The following is a 13,156-nucleotide window of genomic DNA, read 5'->3' as shown; positions in this document are numbered from 1 at the left end:
TCTCCTGGGGGTCGTGGAGGGTTATCCCTCCGGAAGGCTCACTGCGGGCTGCTCCGCCCAGGACCTCCTGGGGGCACTCAGCGGGCACCAAGGCTCCTGGGAGGCTCCCAGCTTGGCAGAGGCTGGGTGGGGCCACAGAGAGAGAAGGAGGGCCTGACAGCTGCTCTTGGCCTCGGATGGAAGACAGGCAGGACAGAGCTGGCGCCCTGTGGGGAGACTCAGGAGGGACAGAAGGGCCCAGAAGCCAGGTCTCAGAGGCCCTGCCGGGTCCTGTCACTGGTCCCAGGGCTCCTGCCTTCTTTTCCTGCTCCGCAGGCTCGGGGGTTTCCTGCCTGCCGGCAGAGGACTTCTGCCTCCAGACACCTGAGAAACCTTTCACAGAGGGGCTTCGGGAGAAGACAGCTTAATGTGAGACCCTGCAGCCCGGCCAGAGGCCCCATGGCTGCTTCTCCCTGCCAGCTTTAAACCCTGCTGCTCAGGGCTGCCAGCCTAGACCAGGCCCTCTTTTGGGTCCAGAGAGAAGGGGCTCTTGGGCCTCTGCGCTCCCCCACTCCAGGCCAGGAGCCTCACTCCTCAGCCGCCTGTGTCCGTACCCACAGCAGGCCCCCATTCACCCGCACACACACACCCTCCGCTCTGTGTGGTGGCTGCCACCAGCCTGCATCTTTTCAGACTGGATCCTCAGGGCCACCGTGGCCAGGGTGGGGGCATTCAGGGCAACCAGAAACCAGAGGAGAGAGGAGGCCCAAGAGCTTCATGTCTTGCTGGCTCCTGGGGGAGGAGACGGGGGCATGGGAGGTGCCAGCCCTGAGCTCCCGTAGCCTCCATGGGGGCACTTAGGGGTTTGGCACTTGAACAATGAGACCCAGGTTGTAGGAAGTGGGCGGGGCCTGCACACCCACCTCTGTGATCTCAGGAGGGACAACAATGCTTTCTCCCGCAGCCTCTGGCAGGCCTGGTTGGGGAAGTCAAACAGGAAGAGGGTTCCTGTGCTCCCTGTGGACTTCCCCCTCAACACACACACACCGGGAGTAGACAGAGTTGCCTGCTCCCCACACGCTGGCCATGGAACTCCGTCTGGGCGGCTTCCAGAAGATGTACTTGTGCCCTGGTAAAGCCTCTGCAGGACCAGTGCCCAGGCAGGGCAGCAGCTGCCACCTCTGCGGGCCCTGCTGCCTAAAGCCTCCCCTCCTCCTTGGGTCACCCAGGCCCGGGCTCCGCTGAGTGCTGACTTCATTCCAGATGGATCAAGATGCAGAGCGTGGGCTCCAGGACTCCCCTGCCACCAGGCCCTTCTCTATGGACGAGGTTAGAGGAGCATGAGTAAAACGTTAACAAATCCTCTCTCTGCCCACTGAACTTGACATTTGATGACTTTCCTAGTTCTGTTCCCCTGGAAACCAGATAAAAGTGGAATGTCAACTGTGTCAAGGCGCCATCACTTAGGGTAAAAATGCCCACTGACTGTACATGTGCATGTACCCCTGGGAGCTCCAGGGGTGAACGGTAAATGCTGCCTCAAAAGCCGCAGCTCTGGGCTTCCTGAGTGCAACCGCTCAAACCGGCCAGAGGGCCCGCAAGTCCCCTCACCCCAACCTCTCACAGCCAAAAGAGCCCAAAGGAGGGAAAGGACCTAGGCGAAGCTTCATAGGGAATGTGTGAGTGACTGGAACCTTGGCCTTGGAGTCAGGTTACTAGGTTTCAAAACCCTACCTTGCCACTTCCTGCCCCCACTATGAAGACCGAGTGAAAGGAATCTAATTCACGTAGAGCAGTTTGTGTGGCACGTAGTAGGGACAACAAACAGGCTGGTTATCATCGGCTTAGACGCGATGGCGGAGCTGCTGCCCCTCTTGTGAACCCTGTACCACCTGACACCCAGGCATCGCGCCCAGCCCCCAGTCAGTGCGCAGGGCACAGTGCAGGCCTGAGCTGGGGCGGGCCTGCATTTCCCCTCGGCCCAGGAGGAGAAGGACAAACCTAGGCATTGAGGCGCAGCCTTTGAATTGCTGACCTTGGCTCCTTCCCGCCCTGGCTTTGTGTGGCTGCTGCACTCACCGCTGTCCCCCTGCACCAGAGGTCACATCCACACCCTGTCTTTCAGGGCGGCGTGCGTGTGTGTGTGCCTGTCTCTGCCCTCCAAGATGCTCGGGCCCCCGTGGGCATTTGGAAGGCAGCCTGTTCTGTAGGGACTGTGAGTCTCAGAGAGCTCTTAGGGGTCACTGTGTCCAAGCTCCTCATGTAAAGAAGAGAAAACTGAGGCCAAGAGAAGGGGAGTGAGCTGCCCAGTGAATGCACAGGGATTTGGCTGTCAGCCGATGAAGACACTGGCATCTATGTTGGTTTTTATTTATAAACAAACCGACATAAAATCAGTCCAGATGGCTGTGGGAGCAGCCGCGCTGCTGACTGGTTCACAAGAAAGCACAAGGGTGGTGGAGTGGATGGCACCGACTCAGCCTGGGCACCCTTCCCTCCCATCTACCACAGGACCTCCTTGGCCTAAGATCATCAGGCCCAGTCTTCTGTGGCAGCAGTTCTGGCCAGGGCACAGAGCTGTGGTAGAGACCGTACGAAGCAAGGGGCTTCCATGCCCACAGATGAGGCTTGGGGCTGCAAAGGGGCCACTGGGGAGAGAGAAGGGCAGGTGACAGGGACCCTCTCCTCCCCTTGCTGACCGGCGTGGTCAGGGCTTACAGGGTTATCCATTCCAGAGAGAAAGTGCCCTCAGGAGTGCCCTCTGCAAGGCCCATGCCTATCTGGAGAGGGCTCTGGGACCAGAGCAGAGCAGTCTCCCTCTTCCCGAAACCCAGGGTCTGGTGCAGGAGGAGTATTAACTAGAGGGTTTGGCCAAGGGCCAGAAACAATAAATTAGCAATACGACTTTTTAAGGTGGAGGTTCGCACCATGAGTTCAGAGTTGGGAGTCTGGTGAGAAGGCAGGAGCTGTGGGGCAACAGTGTGCCACACCACGCCTAGGAGGTGGTCAGGGCATGGGCACAGGTGTCATTCCAGGGCCTGTCTTCCAAAGCCCCAGGGCTGGCCTCTTCCTCCCACACTTGGAAGTGTTCAGTCAAAACTCCGGATGAGGCCAGCCCGGCCTGAGAAATAAATAGAGACCAGAGAGACTCAGCAGGGCTGAGGAGAGTGGCCCCAGCCTGGGCCCCACGCTCTCCCCTCCTCGCCCTTCACAGAAGGACGCCCAGTGGCAGGAGGGCCGGCAGTGGTAGCGTCACGGCCTCTGGTGTGCTGAGGCCTGGGGCGGCTGCCGGCCCTTCCTCCAGGGAGACTTGATCTCAGCTGCCCCGCTCAGAACTTGCCCTGCTTCAGCCGGTCAATGTGGTAGGAGAGCTTGAGCGCAGGCCCCAGTTTCAGACCCATGTACTTCATCATCACGTCACTGCGCAGCAGGAGCAGGGCCTTGCCATCGATCTCCTGGGGGAAGAGGGGGCAGCGCCATCAGAGGCCGGGCCATCCGACCACCCGATGCTGATTAAAGGACACTCAAGAAGTGCCAACCACATGGGGTCCAGACGACCTGCTGTGACACGAAAGCCTGTCTGTTCTTCCCTCTATCCAAGCGTCTCCTACAGAACGCACCAGGTTAGGCTCTTCACGTGTTTGCGCCATTCTCCTTCAGTTCCCTGCCTTCCCAACCTCAGAGACCTGGTTCAACTCCACCTCTTCTCGGAAGCCTCCCCAGCTGGCGGACCCTCAACTGTTCCTCTGTGAGTCATGGTCTCTCCTGAGCAGCAGGGACCCCTCTGTGAGCTGGCACAAAAGAGCCACTCACTGAGCAGTTGTGAGGCCTACGGCCCAAGAGTTCCTCCAAACATGGCTGCTGTGGAAGATGTACACGATCCGTGAAACCATCAGAGACATGAGGGCATCACGTCAGTAGGGCAGAACAGCACCGGGCTACGAGGAAGTGAGCTGGAACCCCGTATCAAGAATGTGGTCACAAGAGGACCAGGGACAATACCTGGCTGTGGAGCCAAGTGGCCACTTGCAAAGACACCAGAGGCTCACAGAGGGGCAGGTAGGTGATGGGGTACTGACGAGGCTGCAGAATTAAGGCCCACATTGTGAGAGACTCTGAGCTGAGCTGAGGCCCCTGTCTCACGTCAAGGCAGGCAGGTGAGACAGCAAGTGCTCCTTGGAACATTCAGTAGATTCCTATCCCTAGAACTGAGCCCTCAGGCCTTAAACACCATAGCAAATCACTGAAGCCAATTCTATACCAGAAAAGTGAGTCGAATACAGTGCCCAGTGGTCTGTCCAAGACCCAAGAGTCTAAGTTTTATGGTGTCTCCTATGTTAAGTTCCAAAGGACCTGGATCCACTATACAGCCTGCATCCTTTAAGAAACTACAAGCTGTAGAAGCAAAACTCCCAGTGAACATCGAGAGGTCAGACAGAGACACCTACATGTTTGCGAAAGAGGTCAGCGTGGGGTCCAAGCTGAGGGTCAGCTTCCCGGACAAACTGCATCACGTCCTCCACTGTCCATGAGGAGGGGTCCCGGCCACTGGGTCGAGCAGCATCCCGGCTTTCCAGGTATCGGTCCGACCCTGCGGGACAGGAGGGTGCCTACTGTGACGGGTGGGGACTGGTTCGTAACCCCCTACCGTGCTCTTGGCACATCTCAGTGGTCTCCCAGGTGACGCATATGACAGTGGCAGGGCCTAGCAGGGGAACTGGAGCAGCCTAGGTTTTCCACAATGGGCAAGTCCAATCTTCGTTTTCCAAAGGTAGATCTAATTTTTGGAAATGGTCCTAAGGAATTTTGCACCGAGGCTGTGATGCAGCCTGGACCTGAGATGCAGGCGGACACTGAGGTGGACTATTTGGGTTCAGTGGGGGCTGGTGATGAGGCTGCCCTTGCCTTGGCTCTGGGGACCATTTGTAGAGATCCTGGTAGATGGGCAAGATTAGAACCAAATTCTTTGGAACTGGGGAAGAAAGAAGAAGTGGTAGGTAGTGCCCTGGTCCTCTTCCGTGGCCTGGAGAACAGGTGACAGCACTACCACCTGATGCACTAAGGCAGAGGACAAGTTTTTGCCTTGGTTGCCAGGAATCTCAATGCTAACTTATTGCTCAGATTTTTATCTCACTTGGGGCTCAAACAAAGCTCTTCCCATTTCCCCTCTGGGGTCTGGGATCTCGATTTTGACCATCACCTGGTTATTCTGACCTCTTGCATGCTGTAATCCCCCTGCCTGGAATGTGCCTCACTCTGTCCCTCCACTTTTTCCTTTTCTTCTGGCAAACTCAAACCTCACTAAGCCAGTCCTGACTTCAAGGACAAGCTCTTTTATGAGAAGTTTTCGGTCTAATATTGATCTCACAAGGCACTGGGTGTTATCTCTTGGTTCCAGTTCATTCTGCAGTTTCCCGATTGTAACATTCTAGTAATCTATCCTCCATAAAGCAGCCAAAGGAACCTTTACAAACCAGATTGAATCAGGTCAATCCTCACTGAAAACCTCAATGTGAGGCCTTCCACTGCATGTGAAATGGAACCTGAGCTCCTTCTCATGGCCTCCTCGGCACCCCCCCCCCTCCCGGCCCCTCCTACCCTGGGCTTCATTTCGCGTTCCACTCACCTGTTTCCCTGTAGCCCACCCTCCTCTCACCTGCACTTCAGCACTCTAGACTTCTCTCCGATTCTCGAATAAGCCAAACTTTTACTCTTTGGCTTATCTGGAATGTTCTTTTTCCAGGTTTTTTCATGACTAATTTGTTTTCAACTTCTGGGACTGATCTCAAATACTGATTCCTCAAGGAAGCCTTCACTGATATCCTAGTACAACTAGTCAATTTCCCAACAGTCACTCTCAAACCAGTAACCCCCGGTTTTATCCCCTACACATGTATCTACCTAGAGTAGTTTTATGCATTCTATTTATTGTATGTTTATCGCCTATCCTCCTCACAGAATATAAGCTGTATTGCTCTCTGCTATGTCTCCAACACACAGAAGAGAGTCCAGTCTGCTACAGCAGATTTTCAAACACATCTGTTAAATCACTGAGCAGTCACACCTGACAGTTCCTTGTGTATTTCTCTCCTACCAGACTGTGTCTACTGAGGCAGGGCCTTGCTTTGCTCACGTCTATGTCCTCAGGACTCAGAGACGTCTGGCACAGCCACCAAGTGGCAGAGCTAACGCACATCCGTGAAGGCAGAGAGACCTAATCTTTAACGATCCTCCAATTTCCCTCATTCGGAGTCCCAGGTCTATGAGGCAAAGCATACTTTGCCTGGCAATTCTAGAAAACTGTCTTTTAGGCTTGTAGTTGGCCACTGACCAGACCAGGGTGACGTATGCTAGAACAAGCAGGATTCATTAGAGCCACAGAAACCTCAATAGCTTTTTAGAGGTGTCAGGAGACAGGGAGTTGGAAGGACTCTGTGAGCCAACCACTTCTGCCCTAAAAGCACACTGAAATGCTGAGACAGAGACCAACCACAGGGACACCAGAGAGCACAGAGAGGATTCTGGCAGACAGCATATGCATGAATGAGTCCTTCTTGCACCTTCTTAGGCAACTGCTCTGATCAGGGACTTGGATTCATATAAATATGTACACATTCATACTCATATAGAGAATAGTTTAAATAGGTAAATATACACATAGGTACTTCAAAAAGTTTGGGAAAAATGAGATTAAAATGAATGTCTGCTAGCCAGCGTTGTGGTATAGTGGGTAAAGCCACCACTTGTGGCACAGGCATCCCATATGGGCAGGGGTTTGAATTTTGGATACTCTACTTCCACTGTAGCTCCCTACTAATGTGCAAGCAGCAAAGGACAGCCCAAGTCCTTGGGCCCCTGCACCCATGTGGGAGACCTGGAAGAGGCTCCTGGCTCCGGCTTCGGACTGGCCCCTTCTGGCTGCTGCATTCATCTAGGGAGTAAACCAGGGGACTGAAGATCTCTCTGTCTCTCCCTCTCTCTCTCTCACTTTGCCTTTCAAATAAATAAATAAATCTTAAAAAAAGAATTAGCTTATTAAAAAAAGAAATATTTATTTTGGCTTAAATATACTGAAATCCATGCACATGAGACTTTAAAAAGCTCATGGAGGGGCTGGAGCTGTGGCCCAGCAGCTTAAACCTCAAGGCCTGCAGTGCTGGCATCCCATATAGGCACCAGTTCAAGTCCTGGCTACTCTACTTCCAATCCAGCTCCCTGCTATTGTGCTTGGGAAAGCAGCAGAAGATGCCCCAAGTCCTTGGGCCCTTGCACCCATATGGGAGACCTGGAGGAAGCTCTCGGCTCCTGGCTTTAGCCTGGTCCAGCCCCGGCCATTGCAGCCATTTGGCGAGTGAACCAGTGGATGGAAGATTTCTCTAACTTTCTCCCTCTCTGTAACTCTACCTTTCAAAATAAATAAATAAATCTTTAAAAACAAGTTCATGGAAAATGCATATCATTGAAAACTACGCATGAATTTCAATTTTTTTTGCACCCACACATCTTTTAATTCCACTTTCCATGAACTTCTTAAAATATCCTTATCTACATACTCTATTGGCTGAGTGTTTGTGTCACTGTAAAATTCACACATTGAAATCAACCTCTATTGTAATGACATTAAGAGGTTGGAGCTTTGGCAGACCCTTCATAAACACGATGAGTATGTGTACAACAGGCCTGCGTGAGGTCTCTCGTCTCTCTGGCCACATGAGGCTACAGGGAGGAGACAGCGTAAGTAGGCAAACAGCCCTCACCAGACACCAAATTGGGTGGCACCTGCATCTTGGACTTCCCAGTCTCCAGAACTGTGAGAAATGAATGTCTATGTCCCAGCCACTCAAAGGGACTAAGACACGCCACATTTCTAATGCTCTTAAGTGTCTGTGTGTGTGTCTGTCAGCCTCCTCCTGTGAGAATATAAATTCCATGAGTTCAGGTGGTGGAAGTTGTTAATTTTTACGGTGGTAGGAGAGACATCTCCGAAATGATGAATCTGAGCTAACACCTTGAAGCAGACGTTGGAGATTTAACAGGAAGGTCAGTGTGTTAGAGTGCAACGAGAAAGTGCTGAGAAATAACATCCAGGAGGCGTGGATACGTGTGCTGAGGGCAAGGAGGGACATGGTAGTACAGAAAACAGACCGTGTACGCCACTGAAACCACTGGTTCTCTGATTGAAACAGACACAAGGATCATTCTCACAGTCTGTACCAACAAGAAATTTCAGCAGGGCAAGGAGAGAAGCAAGGCAGAGCAGTTGAAAAAAGAAGCTGTATCAGTAATTCATGCAAGAGACCAATGTGGCATGCACGGGGTGGTAGAGGTGAGAAGTGGTCTGATATATGAATGGGATTCTATAAAGAACCCCACCAATGTCAACTCCTTTGACCTTAAAACAGCCTTTGAAGGAGGTATTATCACTGTCTTTAGAGAGGAGGGAACCAAGGCCCATAGGGAGTAAGTGACTTGCCTGAGACCACACAGCTAGGGAGGAGACGAGTTAACACTCTCTCTGCCCCATTCCTGTCCCAGGGTTGCCCATCCCAGTGTCCCCAGCTGGCAGCGGCTCTTCCAGCAAGGACAGCTGGCTCAGACTGAGAATGACTATGGCAAGTGACGTACATCTGCAGAGACCGGACTAACAAACCCATGCCTAATCATCCTGGATTAATGAAACACAACAGGAGATGGGCTTGGCTTGTGGTAGAATCCTCTCGTAGCCTTTTGGAATCGTCAAAAGCCGATTTGGACCACGACATGCCGGACCCAGGAGCCCCAGAGGAAGGGCGGAGAGGCATAGGGGACAGCAGTGCCATTGGAGGCCAGTGCTATGGGGGCAGCCTCTCCTGAAGCATTCCCAGCAGAAACAGGGTCTGGGGAAGATCACAATCACAGTAACTTCCCTCATACCTGGGGAATGATTTAACTTCCAAAATGGTTCCATATCCCTTCTTTCATTTGATCGTTTTAACACTCCTGTGGAAAGACCAGGTTGGTATTAGCATTTCCATTTTGCCCATCAGGAACATCTGCATGTGAGGAAGACCTGGGGGTGAGATGACTTACCCATACTTCAAGGCAGGGGCTGAGGCTAGAATCAGCTCTCCCCTCTGCCTCTACTTGAGAGTTTTGTACTCCATTTTGCGGCCTTCCTGGGGTTAGGGCAGGGTAGGGGCACCACAAGCTTCAGTCTTCATGAAAGCGCTCGCTCCTCTTTTCATTGCAAGCCTTGCTAATGGAGTCCTCTTATTCTTTCATATCCCCACATCCCTGGGCTAGGGAGGACAAACTGGGAGTATGGAAGCAGCATTCCCCTAATGCCCCCCTGCTGCTTCTAGACGATTCTCTCATGAAAGCCCATATTTTTCAGAGGCCAAACAGGTACCCAACCATCTGTTCTTCCTAGTCATTGCTGTCTAGAGATCCTGAGGTTTCTATCCCTGGTTAACAGAAGACTTTTTGGTACTCAGCTCATTATCTTCTGCTCTAGCCTAATTCCTGCCATAACCTTTGGAGGCAATCCGTTGAACTACCACCTCCACTTGACCTCATTTATCTACTGCCAAGGCCACTGTCTGTTGGGTCCTGTTACCACTAGGAATAAATCCACTTCAGAGTTAAAATATTCTAATCTCTGACCCCAACACCCCATCTTTCCAATTCTCTTGGGACTCACGTTCACTACACCCATGACATCACTGCGTTCTGCAGCTATCAGACTTGCCATCTCCCCGACCCTGCTTCTCTTCCTGTCCTCCAGCTCTAGAGGTTGGTGACTTAAATTACCTTCCCACAGCTCCACTGGTGTATTTGCATACTCTCTCACTTCCTTCCTCACTTGCCTTTCTAACTTAGCAAAAAACCTTAGTTCTCAAACTGTCTTTTCTCATCCCATATCTAGGTTACTAAGAACCACAGAAGAAAATCATAGCTTTTGTAAGTTGGCAAACTTATCTTTTAGCTGGATTCCTAATGTTTCCCATAAACTATTCCCTTCCCACTGATCCATCTTCTCCACCTTCTTTATGCCTAGTCCAATATTTCAGCACTCCTAAATTCTCTGCCATTCAGCCCTCTCTACCCACCAGTGGAGTCGACCAATCTTCCCTACCTGCTCAGAAAAGGCGTGCCTCCTCTGGCTTCACACTGATCCATTTATTTAGGACCTCCATCCCTATTCCTTCCTACCAACCTCAACCGAGGCCTTATTTTCTCCCCTTCATATATCCTTAATGTTTTCTTCTTGGAAGGCTCATGTTGTCTGCTGAAAAACAAGCCCAAGTGTTCCTGCTAAAAGATCTTCTTTGACTTACTACCATTTATTCCCCTCAAATACCCCCTAGTACCTTCACCCTCTGCAATCTGCTCTCACCGCTCCTGAAGTCACTGTTCCTAAAATCACCACTAAGAACCACATGCAACAGATATTTTTCACTCCCTATTTTCCTGAAACTTTGTTGTGCTGTGCTGGCCACCATAATATCAAATTCTTCGGTGTCCCCTCTCTTTGAGTGTTCCTTTTTCTCTTTGGTAGGCAGGTCTTCCCGTTCCCACTTCTGGAACTCAGGACTTTGGTCCTGAGAATTCCACATCTGGTCAACTTTTTGTTTCACTGTATGCAAACTTCTGGAAGATGGGTTTCACTCACCTTATCGTTTCAATTACTATCTATATTCTACTATAGTTAACTTTGGTTTAGTATTCCTTCCTAAGAATTAGACCTGCCTAACTGTTGCCTGCTGGTTTGAGATGACCTAGTAGCTCCTTCCTTTTCCTTCTCTTCTATGCTTCGTTCCCTCTCTCAGTGACTGGCACCACCATCTGTTCAGCTACCACGTCTAGAAACGTCAAGAGACATTCCCCATTCCCTTCTTCCTCAGCATCCTCAACTAACCAAATTTACTTTGTGAAGTTTTCAAATACCTTCTTTAGTCTTCAGACTGTCAATGCCCTAGTCCAGGCCTTTTGACTACTGGTCAGACTACTGGTCTGGCCTACTCTAGTGACCTCCTAACTGGTCTCTCTATTCTTATTCCTCCCAAAATTCATGCTGAACATAGTGTTCAACGGTCTAGTCCAAACACAAGCTGATGATGTTCCACCTCTAATGAAAAGCCTTCAGTAGCTTCACATGGCTTGTAAGATCAACTTCAAACTCTTCAGCACGGCATTCAAGGTCTTCTGTAAGTCCTGACCAGCCCCAGCTTTTCTTTATGCAGTTCCAGTGTTGTGTTTTACGTTTTAGAAATACCAAACTGCATGCAATTCCTTGTACCATCTGTATTACAAGCATACTTCAGAAAGTTTGTGGAAAATGGAACTAAAGATGAGTTTATTCTGGTGTAAAAAAAGTTGAAATCCATGCATTCCAGGGGTCTTCAAAAAGTAAATAAAAGTACATATTATAAAAAAAAACGATGCATGGTTTTCAAAATATCCTTGCAACACAATAAAATTACCTTTTAACTCCATTTTCCATGAACTTTTTGAAGTGCCCTCATCCATTGTATCCCTTTGCCTTTGCTCATGTTACTCCTTTTTCTGGAAAGTCCTCCTTTTTTCTGGAAACAGCCCTGATATGGTCACCCAAGGAAGCTTCCTTTGAACACCAAGCTTATGGGTAGGTGTCCATTCTTGCCGTTTTCATACTACCTGCAGCGCAACTCTGTTACTGTACTCAAGAAATTGTTTTACAATGTTTAAGTGTTTGTCTTCTCTATAAGACCAAGGACAAACAGTGATTGATTTCTGCCTTTCCATGCTAAATACAGATGGTGTTCACATAAATGGCTAAGGGATCAAGGAATGAGTCCTTCCTTGTCCCTTTTGGCTCTAGGTCTTTGGCTTTTAGTTCCTGCCATTCTCAAGCCAATCTCAGAGCTCCAATTACTTCTCAGGTGCTTGACCAAGCACAACAGTAAGACCAGCCTCCAGTGTCACCCCCAGACAGGAGGCAAAAGTACTTAGCTCTCTCTGGCCTCCCAGAGCTCAGGAAGAAAGGAAAAGAAAGCAAAAGGGGGTCCCAGAACTCTGGCCAGCTTACCCCTGGAGCACAACCTGCGCATGGCTAAGGCAGTGCTGGATGGGAAGCCACAGGAGGGAAGCAAGGGCCGGTACCCAGGAGTTCGTAGAGTTTGGGAGGTGCTGACAAGGCTGGTGGGATTCAGGGCAGAGTCCATTGAGTCTGAGTATGGCTCCAAGGACCGGGCCAGATTGTTTCCCAGGACAAAGGTTTCACCTAGAAAATAATAAAACCAGGGTTAGAGCAGGGACTATTTGTGGAGGGACCACCAGGGTGCTGGCTCCCAGGTACCTGTTTGAGTGGGGCATGCAGCAAGAAAACAAAAGACATGGCTTGTCATCAGGAGGCCTGAGTACTGGTCGTGGGTCTGCTCTCAGGTGGTGACCTCAGTCAAGCTTGATGCCAGTCTCTGCACTTGGGTCTCCTTAGAGACTCTTCCTCTTAGACTAGATGGTCTTACTTATCTGCATGTCTTATGCTTTTTCTGGACAAGGAAAATCTTAAAAAAAAAAAAAAAAGAAAAGAAAGAAAGAAAGGAAGCTATTCTAGGATGGAAGAGACTGCTAGGGCAGGGAACAGGTGCTGAAGAGACACGCTTGCTCAGATGAGGGTGTGTTAGAAGCTGACCATCTGCTTGGCCAGCAGGACAGCTCAGATCTGCTTCTTGGTCCCTGGCTAAAGGCCTGTCTACAAAGGATCTGTTGCTACCTTCCTGCTCTCCTTTTGTATTTTCCCTGTTTGACAAAAGCATTCCAAGGAAGATGGGAGTGTGCAGTGGTAAGAGCTTGGGAGATCAGAATCAAGCTTAGAATTTGGCCCTGCAACTCAGCAGTGTTTCTGTCACAACTTCAGGGTCCTCATCTAAAACACGGCAAGTCCATTTCTTCCAAAGGACCTGTGAACTTACTAAGAGAATGTCTGTGACATGATGAAGGGAATCTCACCCTGATGCTTCTGCATCTAGTCCACAGCACACCAGGCAGCAGTGCCGCATCACTGCGCTCTGGAATCTGAGGCAGACTCCCTCTCAGGATTGGATCTAACCCAAACCAAGTCAGCTCCCCAGACACAGCAATCCTTGCTTGTGGGGGGTGTCTCGGTTAGCGGCCCTTAGCACCATCCTCTGTGGTTTTCCTTAAAGATCAGGTATTT

At 50.6% G+C, this 13,156-nt stretch overlaps 1 protein-coding gene across 39 annotated transcripts in view; it reads right to left on the bottom strand.

The window, feature by feature from the left end:
- Nucleotides 1-2,333: 2,333 nt before the first annotated feature.
- Nucleotides 2,334-13,156, bottom strand: part of SCMH1 (Scm polycomb group protein homolog 1) — a 232,624-nt gene continuing 221,801 nt past the window's right edge. For 36 of the 39 annotated variants that reach the window (XM_089300878.1, XM_089300882.1, XM_089300871.1 and 33 more), the window contains 4 exons: nt 12,026-12,220; nt 8,893-8,958; nt 4,428-4,570; nt 2,334-3,434 (listed from right to left, as the gene is read on the bottom strand). In XM_089300878.1, the coding sequence (XP_089157004.1) occupies nt 3,309-3,434; nt 4,428-4,570; nt 8,893-8,958; nt 12,026-12,220 (530 nt within the window). In that variant the 3' untranslated portion in view covers nt 2,334-3,308. The remainder of the gene's footprint in view (nt 3,435-4,427; nt 4,571-8,892; nt 8,959-12,025; nt 12,221-13,156) is intronic. The other 3 variants (XM_089300875.1, XM_089300887.1, XM_089300877.1) reach the window with 1 other exon arrangement.

Source organism: Oryctolagus cuniculus, chromosome 7 (genome assembly GCF_051225735.1).
Source record: "Oryctolagus cuniculus isolate XC-2025 breed Fujian yellow rabbit chromosome 7, ASM5122573v1, whole genome shotgun sequence".
Lineage (NCBI taxonomy): Eukaryota > Metazoa > Chordata > Mammalia > Lagomorpha > Leporidae > Oryctolagus > Oryctolagus cuniculus.
The sequence above is the reverse complement of the archived record's forward strand: the minus strand, read 5'-3'. Positions and strand labels throughout refer to the sequence as shown.